The sequence below is a fragment of the Magallana gigas genome, chromosome 8 (genome assembly GCF_963853765.1).
Source record: "Magallana gigas chromosome 8, xbMagGiga1.1, whole genome shotgun sequence".
Taxonomy (NCBI): domain Eukaryota; kingdom Metazoa; phylum Mollusca; class Bivalvia; order Ostreida; family Ostreidae; genus Magallana; species Magallana gigas.
Window position 1 is genome coordinate 17,858,190 of NC_088860.1, and position 27,520 is coordinate 17,885,709.

A 27,520-nucleotide genomic window follows, 5' to 3' on the forward strand; every position below is an offset into this window, starting at 1 on the left:
CTTGATTATTATCAGACAAATTATAACAATTTTGTTATGAAATGAAAACATATACGAAACTTGTAAGCATTCTCCCGAATTTTTAAATTTTTGAGTTTGGTTATGGAGCTTAAGATGAGGACATTTTCACATGTAAAATCCTGATTATTTCAAACTCTATAACAATAGTACATTTTTTATATCTTTAGGTACATTCAGAAACCTGAAAACGTGTCCTAGATATATAGCCATGTATGACAACTTTTAAGTCTTGTATGACGTGGGTGTATCAAGATTTTTAGATCAATGAAAAACCAAACATTTTACTTGATAAACTAGCTAGAACTATGTTGTGGCTGTTACTAGACGCATTATGGCTAAGTGAGGCATGTTATCCATATATTTGTTAGAAACAGATTCTGGCTACATTTTATCAAATTTTATCTTAATAATGAGCAGATAATTGCAAGGTTTTATTTACACAGAAAGGTTCAATTGATAATTTTATCATAGTCGTATTGGCAAAGATGATAAACTATATAAATTGCTTATCCAAATGTGCCTAACACTGATAAACATTTTCATTGATGAATACCGGTAAATGGAACAAGATTATGATATTTTTAATTATTTTTTTTCATTTGAAAGTTATAATTGAGCCAAATTCAGAAGAAGGAAGATAACGTCCTAAAACTTTACTACTAGCTGCACTATACATTTCTGCTGATCCCTATGCTGCCTTTAAAAAGTATGAGGAAAACATTAGTCAGTCTCTTTCTCTCTCTCCCTCTCTCTCTCTCTCTCTTAAAAGTAGAATGTGTAACAATATTATTCAAACAAGTATTTAAAAGCAGTATATTGCAGGTAATTGCCCATCATCTGATAATGTAACTTTATAAGTACTTTGAGGAAGAAATTTATATGTATATTAATTGTTTTAATATTTATGTTAATTTAAAAAGCATGCATATGTAAATTGTGCAGGTTGTATGTGTCTATACATTTCCTGATATCCCTGCAGATAGTAAACTCTGCATTTCCTGAGAGTATCTTAAGTTTAAAAATTGCCAGCTAGGATATTCAATGTTTATTGCACATGTTTTTTTAAAAATTGTCTACTAGCTAGCCGACATGCATATAGGCATCCTTTTTTATTTTAAATTGCCTCCCCAATTGAATATTTCATATCTTAGTTTGCTTGCATTAAATATATATTTATATCAAGGCAAATATGTATGTACCCACTTGTGCATTATTTAAAACAAGCATTAATAGATAAGTTATAGCTTACTATTATCTCATTATGCATAAGAAGCTATTTTTAACTGAGGGCAGTTTATTTATTTTCGGTGTCAGCTGTAAAACACTTTATGCCTCTCAAGTTCAAGTGGGTAGAAGTGACTGTATTAAGCCAGTGAGGAGATGAATCAGTTCTGAGTTTGGACAACACGTCCTGTGACTTGCCACCGCTGATATTGGCCGCTTATTGATTTTTCAGGTGGAAGGATCATTCGAGAGTGAAGAATGCAGTGTCATAACATTTGATGGATTTTCCCCTACAACTTATTGGAAATTCTCTGATCAGAAGGAACAAAGAAAGTACACACTGCATCAAGGTTTGTAGGGCATTTAATCATGAGTCAAAATATGTATACATTATTTTCCTGGTTGTAGAAGGAAGAACTACTAATAAACACTCCTTATTTTTTATTGATCGAGGTATTTAACTCAGACAACTGGATCAGCTGTTTTTTCATTTAAATTGCCACGCTGGTAGCATTTGTTATTGCGTCTTCACGCTTTCCACTCTATTTCTCTCACTTGCATCACATGTTAGTCACATGATCTCAGTGAAATCTGCAGGCTGAACGCATCAGCTGTGGATCACATGACTTCTTTGTGTACAATTGTTTGCCTTGATCAGCAGAACTAATCAGTGAAATTGTTGAGTGGAGATGCTGGTTTTCAATTCAGGACCACTGGTAATTGTCATTATTTAACTGTATATAGTCTTCAGTGTTGATTTTACTGTATAGTTTGTAATATGTTTTTCATTATACTATTATGATGCTGGGTAACAGTAACATGCATTACTGTATATTACTGTAGATGCTGTATATTACTGTAGATGCATTAAGGTTAATAGATTACGTCTTCATTCAGCTTTAGATTTCTTGCGGATGCTGAAATTAAATTAAATCATGCAGCTCCTTTATTAATTGTTGCATGTCACACATTTTTAAGAATTAAGGAAATATACAGCTCCAAACTGACTATAGCAGTAAAAATTAATTTCCCTTGACTAATTTGTTCTTGCCTATAGCTCTCAAATAAATATCATTGATTGTAGAACTTAATACTTGTTCAAATATTGGGTGTTAATGGAAAAAAACAAGAGAAAGTTAGATTGCTCACAGTTATTCAAGTCCAATGCAACGTCCAATACTAAACAAATCAGCTGATATATATATGTAGTGTACCTGTAAATAAAAGAGTTTAAATGTTCATGCATGGCTGCTAGTAAGTTTTAAGTACAAGTACTGCGTAATTTGTTGCAAACACATCATTATAGCCATTAAGGTTTATTATGCTGCATCGGCAGGCCGGGGCACAATTAAGAGATTCGACCTGGACACCTGATATCAGTACCCGTGGAGAGCCACAAAGACATATGTCTGTTATTCAGATCAAAGTTATTATGATAGGTTACCTGACTCTTAGGGCAGATTATGTCAACACAGTCTTTGGAATTCTCGTATCTGCATGGCTTGGCATTGACTGAGTTTTTTAAATGCGTATTTTGGTATATATTTTTAGCTTTGAAAGTTTGTAAACAATCTCATAGTCACATTTTTCAGTGACTCGGATTCTAATTAGTTGTCTTGAGTGGATCATTATGGAAAATGTTTGATTTTCTTGGAATTGTAGCTACCATCTGAAAATAAGTAGTAAAATGTGAGTAATTAAATGGGTACTCTCTCTTTCTCTCTGTGTCTGAGTAATTAAATAGGTACTCTCTCTTTCTCTGTCTGTCTGTCTGTCTGTCTGTCTGTCTCTCTCTCTCTCTCTCTCTCTCTCTCTCTCTCTCTCTCTCTCTCTCTCACATAATTTTAACACCTGGCATTGCTGTTTTTAATTGTGTGTTGTTTTTCTATTCATTTGTGAACCCAGTAATTAAGTTCATAAGAAAAACTTAAGGTATCAGCTGCTATATAAATTAAGCTAGAACAATGTATATGATCCTTATCAATAGGTGTGAATTTATCAATTACCCTAGTTCAGGTGTTTGAGAATGTTTTGTACTTTTCATAAAGCAAAACTGAGACCTGTTGAGATTATGTATCTTTAATACGTAATGCATCATTCTAGCATGTAGTAAGAGCATTACAATGAATTATTGCTGGGGAAACATTTCGTCTTAAAGTTCATATGATTGATATATATGAAGTTAATTACCATACCAAAGGCGAGTTCTTTTTCACCTTTGTTTTACAAATCTGCAGTATATTAACCATGAATAGGGTTTTCCATATCCTTTGACATTTTTTTCAAGATATTGTAGACATGTGCAGTGCTTTCAAAGATCGTTTTTTTGTTGCTTTTATAGCTGACAAAACCAAAGTTTAGGTTAAACATATACGATTTGATAAAGTTTCATATTTTACTAAATAACTGAGAGTATTTAAGCTAGTCTCCTGCCATTTAATTTTTTCATGAAACATAGACATTTTACTGAGCAAAATAAGTCTATCCTATTGCCATTAATTTTATTGCTTGCATATATATGTAGATGTATATAATGTATATATTTAAAATGTACACAGTATAATTTAGGCTCGTATGAAGAACCCTCATTAATAATGCAATATCATTCAATCAGGAAACTTTAAAACTTACACAGAAATGGAGAATATCACTTCTTGATAAAATATAAAAATATTAAATTGAATGTAAATTTAATTCATAATCAAGTGATATTTTTGTCCTGTGTACTAGGTAATTATTTTCGTTGTAAAGTTTTCCTTCCTCGATGTGCGATGACCGAACTAAGGAGCAGCTGTGATGTTCAGGATTGCCGTAACTAATTATTATTTAGAGTGCTAGATCATGCATAAATTAAACCTTTTAAGCAATCCATTATCAATTTTTTTCAATCTATTGTGCAATATGTTGTGCTTTACAAACATTTATTGATTTGAGATGGGTTTTTTAAACACATTAAGTTCGGTTGCTATAGTTTGGACGATTTCTTTAATGTTTTATTAAGCCTTAGTTAGATCAAAAATAGAAAAAATCACCAGCTTTCAGGTGACATGACTATATATCTCCCAGAATCAGTGAAATGAAAATCAATGAAGCTTTGATTATCAATGTTCACAATAAATGTTAATGTACGTAAATTAATGCTGCTCCAGAACCAGAACTCTGAAGAAAGTTCCGGAAACCCGTGCAATAACCCATAATAAGAGCTGTGAATTATGCGTAAAGAATGTGACTTTTGAGTGAAAGTGTGGAATCTTTCGCAATTAGGTACCAAAAATTCTCTTGTTTTTTGTTATGAGTGATGAAGTAGTGCCGTTGTTATGTGATGTAGGCTTGATGTGGCAGCGATGCCTCTCAGTATTGTCAAAGCTAACGAGGGGTGATAGCAGGTAAACAATTTGCCCCCTGTTTTTGTTTTGCTTGCCTGCCAGTATATATAAGCAGGATGGGTATAGAGAAAGACCCCAAGAATTCTTGTACTGTGTCTGTTTGACATTGCTATGCTTTGGAAGTGATAATTCGTTCATTGAGTACAAGGTATACAATTTAGGTTGTTTGCATACAAAATACTCCTGGTGTAATATCCTGTGATACCTTATATGTATGAGCTATTGTCATATAATTTTGGAGATTATAAATGCCTTGAAGGCTATGTACCAAAAGTTTATATGACATTTCTATGTGTTGGAAGTACTTCGTGTGATATATATCTTATTTTCTTCAGTTAGTGAATACAGGTATGTTAAATATGATATATCATTTGAACATAGGCCTACATGTATATTTATATACACCATAAACATACAGGTATGTTAAATATGATATATCATTTGAACATAGGCCTACATGTATATTTATATACACCATAAACATTTATTTCATAGCAAGAAAATTTTGTGAGTATATATCTTCAGAACTTTGTTGGCTTGAATATTTCTTGTTAAGTCTTTTGAACTTGTGAAAATTTACTTACATCAGGCCTTGATCACTAAAATAAGTCACGGCATTTTTTGTTCAGTTAAAATTGCGTGTTAATCATAAAACAAAGTCATCATCAGTTAAAGCAGGTTTGCAGTAATAAATGGTGACAATTCCTTGTGATTGTAAACAGGAATATCATATATTTTGGTATGTGTACTAGCTGTCTTAAAGTAATCGTTCTTCTCGTCAGCCATCATTGTAATGCTGTAATTGGTTATCTCATCAGCTGCGAGTACCTGGAGTACTGAAATTGACCAATCTCTATCAAGCAGTGGAGATTTCTCCATTATCATACAAATTAATGTACATTGTTAGTAGATGTCTTTGTCATTGCATTGCATGAATCCAGACTCTATAAGGGATGCATGAACCAGACTTTTTGGTGTCAGCTTGTTCCAAGTTCTAACAGAAAGGTACTATTCTTATGTAAATTGAGTGAGGTCCATTAATTGATCACTTTGTTTCATCTTGCATCGTAGTCAGTTTTTCATTTCTCCCCTTTACATTTAATGAATTATTCATTGTCTGATTCTGAAGTAATTTTTATCAAGTGCATGCTGTGTGCTGCAGTCATATGCACACAGTTGAGGCAGCGCCCTGCTTTAAATTATAATGTGTGTATTACCATGATTCAGACTTTCTCGAATAACAGTTATATAATGCAATATTTTTTTTTGATATTAACTTGAAATATAACATTATTGATGCTGTAAAAATATGTAAACATCCACTTTGAATAATGCTCAATTTTTACAGTAAAAAAAACTGATGATTTAAAACTTGATTCAAGTTAATGTCTTATCTATACTGCTTGACTGGTCCTACTGATGGTTTATCATATGCTCTATAGCTTCGGCGGAGCATCAAATGCAAATCTTAACACTTTAAAATCTTTCGTATACAACCAGCAATTTGAAAAGGTTATGTGTTAAGCTTTATATAAAGAGACCTGCAGTCATCCACTGTGAAGTTTGTGAAATTATATATACAGTTTCTTTCTATTAAACCTTGGTTTTCTTGTATAATGGATATAAAATGTCAAAAGGGTTAATTCATATTCATAACATGTTATCACTCCATTTTGTTGAATCAAAGGCTGGATGCAATTATTGCTAAATAATGTGTGTATTACTCTCTCTCTCTGTCATTAAGTTAATTATTGTCATTATTTAACGTAGCTATATAAGATAGCGATCACGTGACAAAGCATTAACTTAATGACAGAGAGAGAGAGAGTTTGAAGATAACCATAGTTAAAACAGGGGATTCATTATATTTTTCACTTTAAACTTCATACACAGTCTGCATGACATTTGCATGTACGTGTATATTAATTCAATTGGCTCAGTTTGCACAGTTACTTATGTTCACTTTATCTAGTTTTCCCTGCAATCTTAAAATGAACAGATTATGTGGCAGTTGTTGAATGATAATTATATAAGAAAAAGAAAGTGGCTTTTATTTTACAGTAGTCTGCACTTAAGTTAAGATAATTGAAAACAAATGCCCATTATGTAGCTATGATAAAGAATCATTCTTTTGGGTAAGTGAAAATATGCACCATATCATCTTGCACTGAAGAAATTGACTAGCTATTTATATAATTACAAAACGTTTGCTACATTTTTGTAATGGGAAATTTTAATCATTTATTAGCAATTATCAGAAATCAATATTCTTAAGCAATCAAATATTTGCAGTTTTTCATTTCTTTGCCAAGATAACTAATTTCATGCACAATGGACTAGGGATATATATATAGATTCGGATATTTGATAGTTTTTTTGCACTTTTAGTACTTTGATTAAATTTATGTTTAAGGAGCATCTGCCGGTACTTGGATAATTTTATAAGGACTTTATTCAATGTTTTAACCATGTGAATTAATTAGCAAAAGAACTCTGTAACAACCTGGGGGATGGTGACCCAGAATATATAATTGTCAGGACAACTCTCAGTTGCAGTCACAGTTGCATTTTCAGTACTTTGATTCCATGATGTAAGGATCATTTAGTTGAATCATCTTACAAGAACTGTATAAATTGTTTAATATTGATACATGTTTACCTTGTGAATTAGCAAGATCATTCTGTAGCAATCTGAGAGGTGGTGGTGCATGACCTGGCAAAATAAAGCTGACAATTGATAATTCCTCCGGACAACACTCAGTGTGTTCACTTTGCCTTAGGTTCTTTTCTTTTATTGATTTCTTCCCACTTTCTAGTAGAAATTGTTTAATTACCCATGCATATTTAAATAATGTATAAAGTGAAATCAAAATAGTACTGTACATGAACTGGCTAACACTAGGGGCAATAGGCTGACTCTCTATGTTGTGAGGGTCAGATGGGGTTGTAGAGAAAGCTCTGCAGTTGGAAGCTAGAGTACATATATATGACCCAGCAATGCAGATGCACCAGGGCCCAGGTTCAAATCCCGATCTGTTCTGTCATTTTGTTTTTTGCAGATATGATGACTATTTGAAAATGTATTGCCTTATTACATTACCGTACATTCTAAAAAGTTTGTGATCTTAAAATGTAATTGACTTTATAATTATGTGAATTCATCATGGATATACATTTATCCAATTTGGATCGAGATTTACTGATATGTTGATTTTATGAATCAAATGAGAAAGATATGTAGTATGTGTTCAAATGTCCCAAAAATATCATAACGAATATGTTATTTGTTAAGTTATGAGTAATTTTTACAGATTGAATAGGAGTGAGAACCAAATGTCTATAGTACAACCTTGTGCACCCCCATCCCCCAAAGACCCTACATATTTTAAGTCAATAAAGATAAATGGTAAAACAATATCTTTGTCAGAGGGGGAAATATTTGATCGAGTTCATTAAGTAAAATACAATAGCTGAGTCACTGTCTGCATGCACACAATATAAATCCCACAAAGTTCAGTGGTACATTTGTACGATGTAATACTCGGGGTAGAGCAAAGGTCATCTCTTAAAGCTCTTCACGCCTACCTCATTATGTTAAAAATAACTCGTCAGTAAAAATATGTTAAGGATGATAGACATCATAGTCATCATTAAGGATGTCTCTTAGTCAATGTACTGTCAGATATAGCCTCCTTAATTGTACAGTATTACTTCAGACAAAACATATTCTTTTACACCAACAGGAAGGACATGTCTATGAATTTAGATGTGAACAGATTATATCTCATTGACAATGTGTCAAAGGGATTACTGGGTATTACACTGTAACTTGGTATATATCAGTGAGTAATAGAAGCTATTTCTTTAAAACTTATCATATAGTCTATTTAACATGAAATGCATGCAGGTACACATAAATGCGATACACATATCACCAAATTAACCCAACATTAAAAGAGTATTAAATAAATCATTTGATTCTTTTATACCTCAGTATTTTATAATGTTGTAGATAATTATGATTAAATGTGATTATATAATCACATGTACTTTTTCCTTATGATGTAATTTTGAAGATAATTTGCATATTTCACTCTCTTGATAATTACACATTATTTGAGCCAAAAAATCATGAAAATAATATCAATACACATGTATAACTACAGTTACCTATCTGATTAGATACATGTACAAAAATAAATGCTGAAAATTTTTTCTTCTTGGCCCATTTATCATGTTTTTACAACTACAAAATGTTAATTTTTAAATGTAAAAAAAAAGTCAACTGAAAGGTTATTTACCTGAATTTTGTTGACAATTAAAGTACATGTACATGATCGATATCAAGATAGTCAACCCCTATTTGATGTACGCTGTAAACTGAATACATCAGCATTAATTGGGAAGTACTGCATGGAGATGACAGGGACCACTGGTGTTTGATCTTCCCTTTTACTCCTTCCTTTATCTCTTGCTCCAGGTTATAATAAGTACCAGAATTAGCGAGAACTACCATAGGGAAGCCCATAAAGAAAGAATCATCCAGGCTTCTCTTTGAAACTGCTGACTCTGATATATTCTTTGATATATATCTCTTAACCAACCCATTCCTGCTCTGTTTTCTTGTGTTTGTACATCTGACAACTTTAGAGGAACTTGACTGTTTGGAAGAGCTCTGAAAACAATGAAAAGCAAGGTTGCGCTGCTTTTAATGAATTGTTAAGGAAGCTTTGTTTTGTAAACCACATGATGTCATTAACAATTACAAGTGAAATGTGCACATTTATTACTTTAAGTGATTACCTTTTAGAAGTTATTCAAATATTTTTCCTTCTTATAAGTTTTTTTTCTTTTTAGGTCACCTGAGTAAACTCAGGTGACCTACTGTTATCCGTTTTCGTCCGTCGTTGTGCGTCTCCCGTCAACAATTTTACATTTTTAACATTTTCTTTAAAACTACAAAGCTAATTGTTACCATTTTTGGTGTGAGGCATCTCTATAGTAAGAGGAATCTAAATTGTGAAATTCATGGCTAAAAAAAAACACTAAATTTTCAAAAATCTTCTTTTCTACTCCCATATATGTGAGGAAAAAACTGGCTGCATGGTTATGATGTCCATGACGCTCTCTACCAAAATTGTGAAATTCATGGCCCCTGGGTCATGGGTTCTGGCTCTAGGGTGGGGACAATATGGCCATATAGTTAAAATGTATTAAATCTTAGAAAATCATCTTCTCTGCTCCCATATAATTTTGTTAAAAACTAAATGCATAATTATGATGTCCATGAAGCCCTTTACCAAAATTTTGAAATTCATGGCCCCTGTGTCAGGGGTTCAGACTCTAGGTTTGGGCCAATAATTAGCCATATAGTAAAAATGTATTAAATCTTAAAAAATCTTCCACACATCTGGGCAAAAAACTGAATACATGGTTATGATGTCCACTAACTCCTCTACCTAAATTGTGAAATTCATGGCTCCTGGGTCAGGGGTTCAGGACATTGGGGGGGGGGGGGGCAATATGGCAATAAAGTGTTAAGGCATATAATGTTTAAAAAGTTTCTTCTAATTATTTTTACCAGGAAATTCTCTACAAAAATTTTAAATTTCATGTCCCCTGGAGTATGGGTTTTGACTCTAGGGCAGGGCCAAAATGGATGTATAGATGATAATGCATATAATGTTTAAAAATTGTGTTCTTTACTCCCACACAACTGAAAGGAAAACTGAATTCATGATTTTGTCGACCAGATCTTTAATTTTTTCACCAAAATTATAGGTTTCATGATAGTTCTTGAAAGATTTCGGGCAAGGAGGTGGTCATCATTACAAATTTATAATTTTTCTACTCCAGAATGAAACCCAATTAAATGCATATATGAGACTCCTCTACAAGTTTGTGTATGGGTTATATGCTACTCAGGTGACCATTAAGGCCTATTTGCCTCTTGTTTATAGAATCTTCTCATTAATGAAAAATTTAATGAAATTAAGATACCGATTGGTTCTCATGAGTATAGATGTGACTATGATATTTAGATACATATTATTTACCTATAACTGCATTAGTCAGTGTTGGTACAATACAATCTGATTAAAATCAGATATTTGATCTGCTCCAACAAATTTGATGTCGCTACAAAAAGATCTTTGATCTGCTAATTTGATGTTGCTATACAAAGATCAGATCTTTGTGTAGCGACATCAAATTTGTTGGAGGGGATCAAAGATCTGATTTTAATCAGATTGGGTACAATATACATGTAACTTTCCTATAAACTTCAAATGTTATCCCTTATAATGAAGCATGTGTGTCTCTGCATAGTAATCTTTCTTTACTCAATAATATTGACGTTAAAAGTTGTTCTGGTTCTGGAAATTTGCAAAAATTTAAACTGGAATTTGAATTTGTTTGTGAGAAATAATTCAATACGTTTATACAATTGTTTATATATGGCCCATTTTAGCAATAATACTGGAAGATGAAGAAAACTGCTTTAAGTCTTATATTGTTCATCAGATAGTCAGATCAGAGTCTTTGAAATAAAGAAGAAAAAAGGGAATTATTTTAGGATAAACAAGAAATAAATATAAATTTATATACGTGCCTGGTCTGACATTCCTCTTAGATAATTCCATTGTATTAGGATTTTACTATCATGAGAAAGCCATTATACATTTACAAAGTGGTTGTTGACCGGGCCTTTTTAGAATTCTTTCACCTGCTCATAAAATTTGTAACAGGTAGTACACAATAGTGTAACTTTTGTTTGGTGGTTTGTTGAGTTTTTTTTTCCTTTATCTTTAAGCAAAAAATATTTCATTATCTTTTTGTTTTTGGTGTGATTTTTCCAACTGCATCACATTAAATTTTACAGACAGCTGCAGCAAGCTACAACAATACCCACCTCTTGAACACAAACTTTACAGTTGGTCGAATTTGTGTATCACACATTGGTTACACAGGACAATACTCGCCTCTTGAACACAAACCTTACAGTTGGTCGAATTAGTGTATCACTTACTGGTTCCTCAGGAACAGAGTTTAACTTACCGGTAGTAACAAGTTTTTTTGGCTATCAATGACAATACCCACTGTATACAGGGAAATATTTGCCCCCATTTTATTTTTGCCCCATTTGCCCTCATTGTCAGTGGGCAAATTTAAGACTAGGTTAATTCAAATGTCTCAAATTATCTCTCTAAAACACAACTGTGTCAGAGGGAATTCAAGATGGGGCGAAACTGATTGCATGTGGATAAGGACAAAAATTACATAGGGCAAAAATAGCCCTATATACAGTAGTTGTTAAGTACATGTATCAGTATATATGAAAAAATAGAAAAGAGTTTGCAACATAAAAATTACAATGTATTTTGGTTCTTTTCCCTGCAATGCACAGTATATATATATCTATATGCAACTTAAAAAACAGAAAAAGTTGCATGCTGAGCCTGTTTTTTGAGATACATGTACATGTATTATGAAGAAGCAAAGCTGCTCTTGATTATAAAATTAAGTCTCTCTCTCTCTCTCTCTCTCTCTCTCTCTCTCTCTCTCTCTCTCTCTCTCTCTCTCTCTCTCTCTCTCTCTCGTTAAAGTGTTGTAATGAATCATGTACAAAAATTTGCAACCCTTGTACATTCAACAAGATCAAGGGTAGTTTTGAAATATTGTATTAATGCATTGCAATAATTTTCTTAAAATTTTAATATCAAATTTTAAATTGTTGCTATTGAGTTTATTGAGTTATGAATGCAACTGATGGTTGAATGGTACAGTTTATAGAGGAAGGGACCAGGTGCAGTAATATAGCTAGGATTATGCAATTTTAAGATTTATTGTTTTGAATTCATAAGGCAAACAAGGACAAAACAAAAAAATTAAGTATTGAGATTTTATGTTCTCCAACCTAGTGATACATCAGATCATATGTTTGTCGATTTTAACCTAGGTGAGGACCATTCAATATTGAATCATGTTTGACTTTGTTTAAATCATGTAGATGGCATGTTGAATTTAGGGAGATAAAACCACTTGACATGTATATGAATAAATAAAATGATTTGATTATGATAAACACCCGTCTTTAATTTGTTTGCTACTTTTTCAGAGGTAATCCACTTGAAAGTGCCATCCTTCTAGGTCAAAAAGGCCGTAGAAGTCTGTGATCAGTGCGTGCTCTCTCTTCTGTTACCGGTAGACGACAGGGTCCGCCTTCCTGGCTATGACAACCATCTGAGCTCTCTGTAATAGGGAGTGGATTATTGGCAGAGACTGCACTCTCTTCAGAGCACATTGTTTTCTGGTTTTGGCCCTGAAGCTCTCTGTGCAACCACAAAGCAATTGTTTCACTGTGTCAAAAGTTTTACTGTGAATTAATTCCATCTCACCACGCAGACTACATGGAAAGTCTTTATCCAGGATATTATACTCCCTTTCTCCTGATTCCTCAATCATTAGGAAAGTATTTGGAGCAGTCCAGTGATTATTTCCAGAGAGCTGGCGGTTAAATTTCCAATTTCCTGTTGGACGTAAAATTAACACATCTTGCATGGACTTCAGTTTGAAATCTGAACCGGCAAAAGTCTGAAATTGTTCATCAAGTGGTGCTATTGTTAGACGTCATTGATTTCTCTGTTTGAAAACCGCCACATTTTCATCTTCATCGGTTTTTAAATTCGTCAAATTTTTGAAGTGCCATGGGTCAAGGACGAGGCAAGGGCAAGCATGGCGTGGGGACAGACCACATGCCGGCCCCTCCTGATGGGGGGTGGGGGTGGTTTGTGGTTCTGGGATCGTTTCTTCTACACGTTATCGCCGATGGAATCGTTTACTCCTTTGGGGTCTTTTACATGGAGTTCTTGACATACTTCAAGGGAGGTAAAGGAGAGACAGCTTGGGTTGGCTCCCTTGTTCCAGGAGTCACACTGCTAGTTGGTAAGCTACATTTTACATCTATATGTATTATTAATTCAAATTAACATTGAGATGCTTCACCATTCAAAATATGCTGAAAAAAATCTTTTAAGCTGAAAAAATAAAGCAATGATATAAAGTGTTTAGATTATAACCAAGTGCATGTTTTAGTCATCATTAAAGCTGATCAGTATATGATGTACATATGTCGTATTGATAATAAAACAAAGAGACAAGGAGAGGACATTCTAAGTTTTTGGAACTTGTGTCCAATCCTTTTGGCATTAGTCAATAAAATATGTTCAACACAACACAATAAAACAAAGGATTTAGTAGACAGACTAAAATTATGATTAGTATGTAGCATTTATTGATATTTTAGAAAATAAAAGACAGATAAATAAATCGATTTTACGTTAAAAAAATATTGATATGCACATTTAAAACGAATTTTGTCTTTTCAAGATATTTTCATTATTCAATTGATATTTTCATTATTTAATCTACATGTGTATTTATATGGAAGGGTTTAAAATTTTGAGTCTTACAATCACAAGCTAGGGAAAGTTAACAGGTTGTTGAACCCTGTCAGACAGACTGACAAACAGGGGGCAAACTCTTCTTCAACCAGCCTACATAACATAAAAGGCCATGTTAAGTAGGGAAACCTCTGAAGTTATCACCTTCACAAAGTCAATGTTGACAGTCAGTATTGATATTGATCATTGTCTGTCGGCCTGTCTCCAATCTATGCAACCTTGTACTATATGATCAGTGAGGTCCTCACACCCAAAGAGGATGAGCTGTTGAGTTATCGGCTTAGCAAGCTAATATTTCAAAGAAGTCTTTGATGGGGGACTTTAAAGAATCAATTTAGCAGCTTTTTTTTCTTACGAAACCCCCAAAGTCACTTATCAGAAAATGAGATTTATTATTCATTACCACATGGCACAATAAAATACATGTACAGGGAATTTAAACCAGTTGAAAACTAAATGTGTAGCAAATCCTTTTTAGCTCACCTGAGTAAATGGCTCAAGCAGTTGAAAGTTTGCCTGCCATCTATGGTTGTCATAAAGAATCACTGACAATCAAACTTGAATTGAGCATTCCTGTTCAATTGATAGTTGATAGTTCAATTGATGGCCCAGCCCCACTTCCAAAAGGGAAAGCATAAGAAAGGGAGAATGAGAATAGAGGGAGATGATTTAAAAATCTTCTCTAGAACAAAATAGCCTGTAATATCCAAACTTTTACATAGATTTACCTTTCACACATGTAATGAATTAAATCAAGACACTAGGGGATAGAAAATGGCTGTAACTGGGATTCAAAGTTCTTCATAGACTTGCATGTGGGTCAGAATTAGGCCATTTAGAGGTAGAAATTCAATTCTGCACAGAAAATATAATGAAATATCCACCTAAAGAAATTGTGAATGAGTTCATTTGTAAAGGTCTAGATGGTAAAATGTAATGTGAAAGATTAAAGCAAATGGAAAACTAATTAAGATTTGTTAAATGAAATCAAGCTATTTGGGAATAATTTATGATTACCTTATAACAGGTAATTTTTACTGCTGTAATTTTTTACGAATTTGTCATAAAATAGGGTGATTTGAATTTTTATGCGTTATTTTTTTACGAATTGGACATGTCCGTAAAAATTAAAAGCATCTGTGGTAAAATGGGGAAATTTCACCGTGACTTTGTTACAGTTGACACATACATATACAAATCAGAAAATCGTTTTTCTGTTAACGATTCCTTATATTTATAGCTAGGGATGTCAAATTGGTCAATTTTTAGTACCCGGGTACTCGGTAAGAGTGTAAATAAATATGAACAAGTACATTGATAACTGGAAAAACTTGGTTACTTTTGTAGAAATTCCTCCTTATGTTTAAGACAAATGTGATTTAACATGTTTGTCGTTCTCCCCATATAGAATAAGCTAGTTTACTCGCACAGCTGATATTTTACGTTTTTTGAATCTTCAGTTCTTTTAAAATATTTCCAGACCTTTGAAGTTTAGGTCTGTTCAATTTCTCTACTGTGTGCTATCTAATCTATATAATAGACTATATAAACAACGATGTTCAGTGAAAACAAATCATTAAAGTAAGCCAAAAAATAAGGGTCGAAGACAGCCAAAGGTGGGAAAAGCTAGGTAACAGGTGCTTGGTCACAATAATTACTATATAAACACTGCCACAGGCGGTAACGGTCATTTAGCATATTTAGAGGCGTAGGAAATCCTAATAACTGTATGTACAAGTGCAATGGACGTTTTAAGTTTTAAAACTGATGTGTTAATGCATTATTAAATAAACTTAGAAATGTTAAAAAATAATTACATCCGAGTAACCGAGTACTGATTTTAGTATTCAGTACTCTGACGTTCGATCTAGTACCCGGTTAACCGGGTACTCGTTGACATCCTTACTTTATACATTTACCTTTATTTCATATGTGATATACACTTTACTTATTCCTATTTATCTGGGTATCATCATTGATGTACACCATGTGCTCGTCTCAGTTCGATTTACCGGGAAAAAAAGAAAGACAAGTCCATTTCAAATTTTTTTTCTCTCTCTCTTTCTTTCTCTCCCAACCAAATAAGACATCTAGCTACTAACGTGGATTTATACGTAGTTTTACAAAATACTCAAGATTGACTGAAAGATCTGAACTGTTATCAACACCTGACCAAAAACGCCCAAATATACCTACATGTACATGTACATGTACAGCCGCCAGGGACTGAGCTGAAGGTCATGAACATTACTCTTATACGTACGATGTAGAAATTTACGTGCGGTGTTTTTTTACTTCTGTGAAAACTTACGCATTTAATTTTTATGGATTTATATAACTCGTAAAAATTAGTAAAAATTAGCAGCACGTAAAAAATACCCGGTATACGGTATGACCACAAGGGACCAGAAAGGGCACAATGCTTGTGTCATTATATATTTTCTGTTTTTTCATTTAAAGTCAGAGAGGGATAATGTATTATCACTCATTAATCATAATTATGCATCTAAAATTCCTTTCAATAAGATGATTGTTATTTTGTAAACCAGTATCTGAAGGAGCATAAATTATCTTGTTGCTAATAAGATGAATAATGATAATAATTGCTAAAAATAAATAATTATGCAAAAAAAGTAAACGTTATTATCTTATTGTATTTAATATAGTTAAACTATGAGTTTCCAATATACTTGTGTTGAAAGACATTGTTGCTCAGGTGAGCAATGCGGAACTCGGGCATCTTATTTTGCTTGTTTACTGCCAAAAGGTCACATTATAAGTAATACACTCCAGTATTGTCTGTAATTATGAAGCTCCTTCGCGATAAAAGATTAAGTAGAGCATCCTTGCGCAGTGCATTTTATATCTACATGTTATATTATGATGTATGTACACTGTATATGTATTGTAATCTTTGACCTTTGTTAAATGCACCTGATCATGCAACTGAATTCATTCTTTGGCTTACATCACTCATGACTGTTTAATGATTTCACATATTACTTACTAGGGGAAAATTCCTCCACATCACATGCTCTCCCAGGAATTTATAATGATAAGATAAAAGCTATTTTGACTATTTTAAGGAATGAAAGCATGCAGTATGCTATTATATTACTTGTACATGTATTGTAAGAACACAAATATTGATTTTGATGACCAATCTTCAGCCTATAGGAATGTTTTCCAGAGGTAGTCCACCCCTAGCACCACCCCTAGCTTCCCTATTATTCCTTCCCAACATCTTTCCAGAGATTTCTTTTGACGAATAGTTATAATTTTCCATACAATATGATAATAACGGGAAAACATCCACTTAGATAAAGAGAAATCTATGTAAAATCAAGTGCCCCTGTAAAATGTGAGGTTAAAAAAAGGACTGGGATGCAGTTGAGGACTAGGGGAGGGGGGGGGTAGCAGGAGGACTAGGGGTGAAGAGTAGCAGGAGGACTAGGGGAGGAGGGTAGCAGGAGGACTAGGGGAGGCGGGGTGGCAGGAGGACTAGGGGAGGAGGGTTACAGGAGGACTAGGGGAGGGGGTAGCAGGAGGACTAGGGGAGGGGGAGGGGGTAGCAGGAGGACTAGGGGAGGAGGGTAGCAGGAGGACTAGGGGAGGGGGTAGCTGGAGGACTAGGGGAGGGGGGTAGCAGGAGGACTAGGGGAGGGGGGTAGCAGGAGGACTAGGGGAGGGGGGAGCAGGAGGACTAGGGGAGGAGGGTAGCAGAAACATTTTACTGCTAATATATATCCCTTATCAGATACATTTCTTTTTGAATTAACTTATTAAAGGAGTCTGTACTCCCATCCACTCCTCCAACCCAACAGATACGTTCATAATGAGTGTTAAAGAACTATATATGATAAGAGTTAAATTTGGCCCCCATAATTCGCCATTTTTTAAGTGTTTCGGGTACAATAAAATGTTAACTAATTTTTTAGAAGAGTTCATATAAAATATATTTTTCATCTATTTATTTCATTTATTTGCACTCACTGGCAGTATATGACGTCAGAAGTGACGCCATTTCTATAATTCAATCAAAATCAGCCAAAAATTGACATTTTTCTTATCTATTTACGAATGGGAAATAAGGAGCGCATGCTTGAACAAGGAAAAAATTTTTGTCACTTATTAGTCTTGGCTAGATACATCTCTGATTAAAATATTTTATTTGTTCAAGAATGCGCTCTATGTTTTCGGAAGGAAAAACTGCTTGAAAACAAGCTGTTTTACGCTAAAAATGCAAAAATGGCGGGAAAAGGTTGTCTTTTCAATGTCATATTTCTAAATTGTGGGCACTTGAACCAAAATGATTATAATGTAAAGACATCACATACATATCTGTACAAAGAAAACAAAGAATGATAGTAAAATGATGATGTTCATTTTAAGGGGCCATTTTAGGCCCTTATCATATATAGTCCTTTAGGAATTCATACACTGAAATAAAGAGGGTATCAACAAAGGAATTGATCATGTAATATCTTTAATGAATCAATGCATAAGGTGTTCATAAGGCAGTGCTTAGAGGTTCATGGCAAGAGGTTTTTTTACTTGGCACCACATCATATTTAAAGGATCATAAATAACCTAGCTATACTTACTTGCTATAACTAATATTTTAAAGTATTATCCAACAAATGTATTTGACAATTAAAAAATCCATGCATGTTTTCAATAGATTATAATGATTTTTAATGCACAGGAAACTATTTATAAATCAATATCAAATACTTATTTGTGACCCAAGTTGATATACATTTGTATTTCAGCAACAGAAAGATAGGGTTTTTGCCCAAATCGAAAAATGTAAATAAGTGTAAAACTTTTAGATACCACTTCCCTCTGATATCAGAAATACCAAAATAGTATGGCTTCAACATCGATAGTTTTGGGGGAAATGGCAGCCGTTGATTTCGCCATTTATTAGGGTGTGTGTTATACATATGACCTGCTGTTTTTTCGATCGCCATTTTTTTGTCAACTTTGGGGGTGCGTATTATAAACGAGTGCGTTATATACACGAGACATTACGATAAAGTGAAAGAATGAAGAAGAATGTTTATATAGAGATGGATATAAATTTTTTGGCTTTATAAGATAAACATGTACTTTGTTCCTTTATTATTACATTGTTCAGACACAATGAACTTGACTCTATAATTGAGCCATTGATCACTAGCATAGTAGTTTTTAGTTACTCTAGTAGAAATTGGAGTTTTGTTTAGAAAATTGGTACTCAGGGTACTTTATATATGTCAGAATATTAGTAATAGTTAATCCTATCTCTAAAATTTTTGGTCTAGAGAGTGAATACTGAAAGATGAGGTCATTTCTCTGAAATCTAATTTGATATTTTAAATCACTTGTGATAGTAATATTTTTCCTTCCCTTTAAAGGTGATATGTTACACATTTCATGATATGATCATAGTATCTGTTTTACCTTTAGACCTTTCATGGGTTTTATCAGTCTGATGAGTTTGGTTAGGCAGAGTTTGATATTAATATCTTATGAACTTGAACTTTGAAAAGTTTGAATGATGTGATGTACAGTACCGATCGTACCCAACCTAACACCAGAGTAAACTGTAACTAAACTTGGGGTTTACTTTCAGGGTTTACAACGGGTTTACTACTGGTTTCACTTTTGGAAAATTTGTGTCCAGTTGGCCCAGGTTTACTTTGGGTTTACTCGCGCCACGGTCCTCAGTCGCGGTTTGCTTTTATGCAGGTCTCTTTAAACATTGAAATCTGAAGCAAACCTGTCTTTTATCTAATTATCTTACTTTCTGTAATTCCCACCCCTTGTATATTCCAAATATACATTTGGTGTCTGTCTCAGGGGTCTTTTTTCTAATTGAGGTTTACTCTCTGGGTTTACTTTGGGTTTACTCTGGGTTTACCTGGGGTTTACTCTGTGTCCACTCTAGTAAACCCGTAGTAAACCCAGAATAAACCCAAAAGTAAACCCAGGGTTATAACCTTTCTGTTAGGTTGGGTCAGTACTGTACAGTGTATGTGCAAAAATATTTGGTGAGAAAATATTAAAAAATCAATAAATTCAATTTCAGTAGATTTCTGTTCATGGTAATTTAGAAGTATAAATTGCATAGTATGATATATCATTTAAATTTCGGTAAAAATACATCAATGATTATAATGCAAAGCTGTTGGGGAGTGTATGATTGGAAGAATTGAGCTCCATTTGGATGATATACAAGCATTCTCTCTTGGTTAAAGTGGCTTAGGGTGAAAAACAAGGGCCAGGAAACATTATGGCAGCTAATACAGAGCCCTGATGGCAGGTTTGATGGCTAGTGACCCTTGATTAGGTCTGTAAAAGCTTTGGTAATTAGTTGTCAGATTTATTGAGTCTGGATGCGTTCACTTGAATGGAATAGAATGGACTTCCTACAACTTGGGCTTTCCTCATTTTTCATCCATTGACAAGTATAACAATGTAATTTTGTAAAGATGATGAATCTTAGAGCTACTTCAGCAGCATTATATAGAACCGGCAGCTACATTTATGCATGTTTAAGTTTATGATATGACAGATTCGTTTTTCTCTGTCACTGAACTTAATATAAGAATGTCTTACATATACTGGTACTTCTTAAGCACATAAAATGAGTTCATTTTGGTCTAAAAAAAACTCTGTTCTTCATTACATGTACATCATCATGGTAATGACACAATTAATACTTTGTTTTGACCACGTGTACTATTTATTTTTTAGGACCAGTAGCCAGTGCTTTGACCAACAGATATGGCTGCCGTGCAGTCACCATTGCTGGAGCCATTGTTGCCGCCATTGGTTTCATCCTTAGTCTTTTCGCGCCCAACATATACTATCTCTTCTTCAGTTTTGGTGTTTTATCAGGTAAACTTTGATAACGCTCAAACTTCAGATGGTTAGCAATGAAGAGAGACAATATATCAGCTGCCCATTAGCAATTTCTGCCAAGACTATGATATAACTTTTCCATGGCAACCCTTTTTGATCGGACTTAATAAATGTCTTTTTTTTCTTCCATTAATCAATTTGCCCAAGTAGAGTAGCACAGTTTACTTGAACCTTCTTTCTTCTTTGAGATAAGTCTACTTCCTTCAATATGAAGTTTCAATGAGACCTTATCTTGATAGTTTGTCAAGTTCATTTCATACTGAGTGATAATCATTACTACCTGAAGTTTTTAAAAGCTCTTAAACCCAACTTATAGGAATAATTGAACTTCAGTCTAACATAAAATGTTTTCTTTATTAAGTAATCCACTTTATAAAGTTAATATGATAAAAAAAAAGAATGAACCTACTGCATGATGCTGATTTTTTTTATTAATACATGTATTGATTTTTTTTTTAAAGTAGCAATCCTAATACTTGCAAGAACAAATAATGAAAAGCATCCGATTTTATAATTAATACTTTTACATTAAAACTGTTTTGTATGGCAGATTTGGAAATAATCTTATGGTAATTAGTTTCATGTAGTAATTGAAATGAATCTATTAATATGTACATGTATTCATTTTAACACACAGGGTTAGGATTTGGATTGATGTATCTTCCGGCCATTGTTAGTGTATCCCATTATTTTGACAAGAAAAGGTCCTTTGCAACAGGAATTGCAGTGTGTGGATCAGGCATAGGGACATTTATCTTTGCTCCAGTTTCAAAATTACTTGTTGATGAATATACGTGGAAGGGTGCTGTCTTGATAGAAGCAGGAATTATCTTGAATTGCATTTTATGTGGGGCCTTATTCAGACCTTTGGTTGTAAAACATGAAAGAGCAAATACAGAATATGATGCGAAAAAGTCTGAAAAGTCGGAGAAAGAAAAACTAATGAAATCCGCAGAATCTAATGGTGTTCAACAGCAAGATCTTCCTGACATTCAGAAAACAGGAACCAAAGACACTTTGGCCATTCCAAATAAACACATACAGAGTTTAAAAGTTGAAAATGGAACTAACATTCTGTTCAGAAGTGAAGGGGCCATCAACAATATCACTGCCAATTCATTATCACAGTCACCATCCAAGCAGTCCTTTCATCGCCAAACATCCACTCGCTCACACCAAGCGCCAGTAACTGGTCCCATGTATAGAAAGGACATCTTCTACAGCGGAAGTCTCATCAATATTCCCCAATATCGATCTAACCCAAACCTTTACGTGGCCAGCATAACCTCCCTCCCCGACGTTGTGCCGGACGACCAGGACTGGTGCCTGTTTCGTTTCCTTGGCCTCTCCCCTGAAATGAGAGATGCCATCAGACAAATGTTGGACTTCTCGCTCTTAAAAGACGTCATTTTTCTTCTTTTCACCATTTCGAACATTTGTACAAGCATTGGGTTCAACATGCCATATATCTACCTCCCAGATCGGGCTCACGAGTATGGAATAAACAAGACAGATGCCACAAACCTGATATCTGTTATTGGGATAGCCAACACGATTGGTCGGGTGGTGTTCGGTTGGATGGCGGACAAACCGTGGGTGAACCGCCTGATGCTCTACAACACTTCATTGTTCATCTGTGGTCTGGCTACAGCTCTTTCTCCTCTCAACAACAGCTATCCTTTCCTGGTTTGCTATGCTGCAGTGTTTGGTGCATTTATAGGTATGATGTAATTTTATTTTACATGATGTTAAAGCAATATGAGCTCTTTTTCTTTTGTTGATATATTTTTTTTGTAACATAATCATGCTATTAAGACATTTCTGCATGCAACATAAACCTTTATGATTAAAAAATTTAAATTACAGAAGCTGAATAATGTTATTTCGCTTGAAACAGATCCTTTAAATAGCTTTTCCAACAAAAAATATGACATTTAATTGTTTGTAAGACATAATACTTTTTGTCATTAGTCTAGTTAATGACACATTTGCAATAGAAATTTCAAACATTTAAAATTGTGGCTCATATGTTGCTTAATCAGAATTTAGAATTCAAATATTTTGTGATTGATTTGGAGTTAATTGAACCGTTTCACTGAGCATTTTCCCCTCATCGCTATATTGACAGCAATTTACTCGAAGTTGAAATCTTCACAGATGAATAAATTCTTTTTCAATTTGAAGATGTAATATAAATACAACATGTAATGCATTTTATTGATTTCACTGCTTTTACAGGTTATGTTGAAAAAAAATTAGCAGGCTTGATATTAAATGAATATGTATCATTTAAAAACAGACTTTTAACATTGACGCAAATTCATGATTTATCTGAGTGGAAAAGAAGTCAAAAACCTGCTTGATTTAGAGTAGACATTTGACAAACATAAGTAACAATATTTTTGCATTTGTCATTTGAAAACAGACTTCTAAAATTGACGCAAATACATGATTCAAGTGGAGTTAATATCGAAGTTGAAGAACTTTCTCGGTTTAAATCAGACATTTGACAAACAATAGAAATGATATTTTTGCATTTGCTTGATGATTTAAAACCCTGTTCACCTGCGATGTCACCAATAGTGAAACACCATCCCAAGATTTATCTCTTCTTAAAATTTTCCCACTATACCTCTGCATTTTAATTTTCTTCCAAAATAAAACTGACAATCCTAAAATATATGCTGTAAGAGCAAATAAGAGATGTTCAAGGACTCTTTCTTACGTGCATGATGAATTTATGAATGCTATATGTTCCTCTATGTTTATCCATACACATGATACAAGTGTCATTAAAAATTTCGACTGTTTCAAGTACTGTGGCACAAGTGGTGTTTTTCTAAATCTGTCGTGTACCGTTGTCATGTAACTTTGGAGTGTTTTTGAGAGTTGTCAATCACATGATCATGATTTGAACCATCAGCTGATCATGATGGCTATATGTTTAAAATAACCAAGGAATATTCAGATATCAAAGCAATAACTTTATGCTTAAGTTTGCCTAAAGATACGACTCCTTTTATGTCTTTAGTACAATTTATTCGTCGACACAGGACAAGAAATGATCAAGGAATGGCTATACATGTATATAGCTTTATTGACACTTAATAATAATTTTACAGACATATATACGTAGATGCTGTTAAGAGATATAGCACATATAGTCATGCTTCAAAAAGTATTATGTTATTATTAAAAAGCATTTTTTCCGGCTCTTTCTCAGAGCTGTATAGACCCCTTCATAGTAACTGCTATGCTGCTCTTTTGCTGGACATAATGGCATTGTTTGGTGAAATATGATGATACAGTCAATTTGTTTCATTCACTGGTACATCATTTAATTATCAATGACTAAATCTGCAGCAAAGTACATGTATATCAATTTGCCCTGCAAGAGAGTATAGTATTGCAGTTATTGTGATGGGGTCTATTTTGACCGTGTCAAAGGTCCATATGGGACTCTTTTCAGAGTAGTAGAAACTTGCTGAATGTTTCCTGCATGTGCATATACTGCTAGAATTTTTCATTGTATTTTTTTCTGGGTTATAGGAGTGTATGTTGGGCTGACCTCAGTTGTCCTTGTGGACCTCCTAGGGCTTGCCAAACTGACCAATGCCTTTGGACTGCTGTTGATGTTCCAAGGTCTAGCCACATTCATTGGACCTCCAATTGCTGGTATGGAGAGAGAGAGAGAGAGAGAGAGAGAGAGAGAGAGAGAGAGATGTATATATAATTCCATTTTTCAGTTCTTTGCCGGTGATAACACTACATATGGATTTTGTACTATACAGTCCAATAAATTCAAATGACGTATAATTAAGGTGCATGGAGGGTTTGCTTATTTACATTCAAATAATTACTTGAACAATTGCTGAAAATTATATAAATATAAGTAAGAAGAAATCATTCTTTGAATATTATGAGGTGATAATTTGGTTGGGGCGTGATCAAATCTATCATGAATATAAAAAAAGTAGATATTCAGTCACAGTACTATAACAGTAATATGTCCTTATAAATGTACCTACAGTATATAATTACTAATGAATGTTGAATTTTATGATTACAGGTTGGTTGTATGATGGCACAGGAAGCTATGATATTTCTTTCTACGTTGCGGGTACCATGGTAGCCATTAGTGGAGCCATGCTCTACTTTCTGCCATTGGTTCAGAAATGTCTTGGTAGGAGACCTCCGAAAGATGAAATAGAGTTATCCATCCCAGACCAAGAAACGCAAGACATGGCGTGATGAAGTGGTCATCTTTGTTCTTTATGGCGAAATGAGAGCTGAAATCAACTGTCTAATGAAAGATGTACAGCTTCGAGATAGGGTCTTCTAAAGGTGTGGAATATTGCAGGACTGAGTTTTATATTGGATAAATGTCATCCGAATTTTATGATGATAGTCTGACAAGCAAGAGGATGGTTATTTATTATGCTATTTGACATAGCAATTTTTTTTTTAGCGCTTTTTAAATATCTACTATTCCTTAGACGAAATGAAATGGTTGACTCAGTTGAAGACCATCAGAGGTCATTCCAGAAATGATTCACTTCTCCTTTGTTTTTGACTATGAATTTCATATATATTACAAATGTACTTATGTTTGCTGTTATTTTATCATTGGGTATCACCTTTACATGTAAACTAGCATTATTTAGATTATATATACCTATAGAATAATACATACATTCTTTTTTGGTATAGAGATACTTAAATATTCTTTAGCTTGAATAATGATTTTTTAATCTTAAAGTTATATGGTATTTATTACATGTATAATTATCACTGATTTGCCTCAATGTATGGTGATTAATCACATGTAATAATTTTTTATATTACACTGCGATGTTCGATAATATGTCACAAAAAAATGCAAACAATACATTTGAAGCAATGTAAGCTCATAAAATAAAAATACATGTATATTTAAAAAAGAAAAGGCTAAAAAAAATTGATAAAAATTTTTCCCAGTGTTTTAAAAAAAAAAAAATGATTTTAATTCAACTTTGTAATTTTCTTTGCCCTTGATAATATAAGGGTTAGGGATAGAAAACACAGTCAAGTAATAGTAAAATTGAAAATCTTATACCATAAAATATCATGGGAGAGCTTCTATATGTCAGCTAATTCAGAATGTGAATGGAAAGGGTACATTAATAGTTGATATCTTTGTAAATGTTTATAATCGTAATAGCTGGTTTTCATTTTAGTTTCACTCAAACATTTTTAATCCTTGCAATTAGAAATTGTTTACATGTACATGTAGCTATGTATTGTTAGTAGTTTTAGTACCTAATTATGTATTTCACTGCTGTGTATTTACTGTATTTGATCATCATAGTGTGCCTTGCATTCTCAGTTTATCAGACAAAGGGAGATCATACATAATTTTTCTATTGATGTTGATATATTGACATTTTTTGAATAGGAGTTTTATATTACTTGAGGATATTATTAGATTTTTCTTCATCACAACAATCAAATATATTTTATTCAACCTTTTGCCAATGATGAGAATATTATTTCTTTTTTAACTGATTTTTTTAATCCATTCAATATTTTAATTTTTCTTAACTAAAACAAAATCCTTGAACATTTCAGGGTTGATCTTATTCTGCCTATTTTGAATTTAAAATACATTCTAGATAAGTGGGCATTTGTGGTTATTTTTATCACACCAGATCATCTTAAACCACAATATTTGATTGTGCAATAACTGTTTATGAAAATAATAAAAAAAAATATTGTAAGCTAGTCAATGATTTTTAATTTCAAGAAGTTGAGATGTAGTAAATGTGATTTATGGTTGAATAATTGTACAAGTCTTCAAAGCAATATTTAATTTAATAATTTGCAATATTAATTGTTTTCTTGTTGGAATGTTGTATGCTATGTTCGAACATTTAAAATTTCTGCCGTTGTCTTTATGCACGTCTTACAATGTATTATCATATGTTCTGATTTATTCTTAATTATAAAGAACATTAATTTTAGGTATTAGAACTGAAAGACTTAAACATGTTTGATCTTTTTAAAGAATTTAATTTATTTGAGTCCCTCTTATGTTGATTTTTATTTTATAAATATTTAGATCTCTACACATGTACGGGATACAAATAACCACACAAAACATTGATGTTTTTAAATAGGAATTAAAAAATATTTTTAGGTATGTACATGTACTATAGGTATGCTTGTACAAATAGTTGGCTTTTAAAAAAAAAAAAATTCAAATTGAAATACTCTATACCTGTACTAAAAAACAGCTGGCTAGTTTGATACACTATCATGTATGCTATCACAAGTTGAGTTCATTTGAATTGAAGGAGAGTTATTACTGATTAATGTTATTATATAACATTTATATTTAAATCTCAATAAGTGCACTAATTGAATGTGAAAATATGACTGTTTATTATTGATTAATTATGTTATAAAGTATACAATACTTCCCACAGTGCTCAGTGTTCATTTAATAAACAGATACAGAGACATCTTGTCAAATAAGTTAAA

General features: G+C 33.2%; 1 protein-coding gene across 5 annotated transcripts; it reads left to right on the forward strand.

Moving 5' to 3' along the window:
- The first annotated feature begins 1,329 nt into the window (after nt 1–1,329).
- LOC105319510 (monocarboxylate transporter 12) lies at nt 1,330–27,460 on the forward strand. Of its 5 annotated transcripts, none has more exons than XM_011417081.4 (6): nt 1,330–1,595; nt 12,748–13,574; nt 20,834–20,977; nt 21,639–22,721; nt 24,551–24,676; nt 25,071–27,460. In XM_011417081.4, the coding sequence occupies exons 2-6, from the start codon at nt 13,337–13,339 to the stop codon at nt 25,250–25,252; spliced, it is 1,773 nt and encodes a 590-aa protein (XP_011415383.3). In that variant the 5' UTR covers nt 1,330–1,595; nt 12,748–13,336; the 3' UTR covers nt 25,253–27,460. The 5 variants fall into 5 exon arrangements, with proteins under 5 accessions (XP_011415383.3, XP_011415382.3, XP_011415384.3 ...); XM_011417080.4 differs by lacking the exon at nt 1,330–1,595 and adding an exon at nt 1,810–1,961; XM_011417082.4 differs by lacking the exon at nt 1,330–1,595 and adding an exon at nt 2,780–2,934.
- Nucleotides 27,461–27,520: the final 60 nt, after the last annotated feature.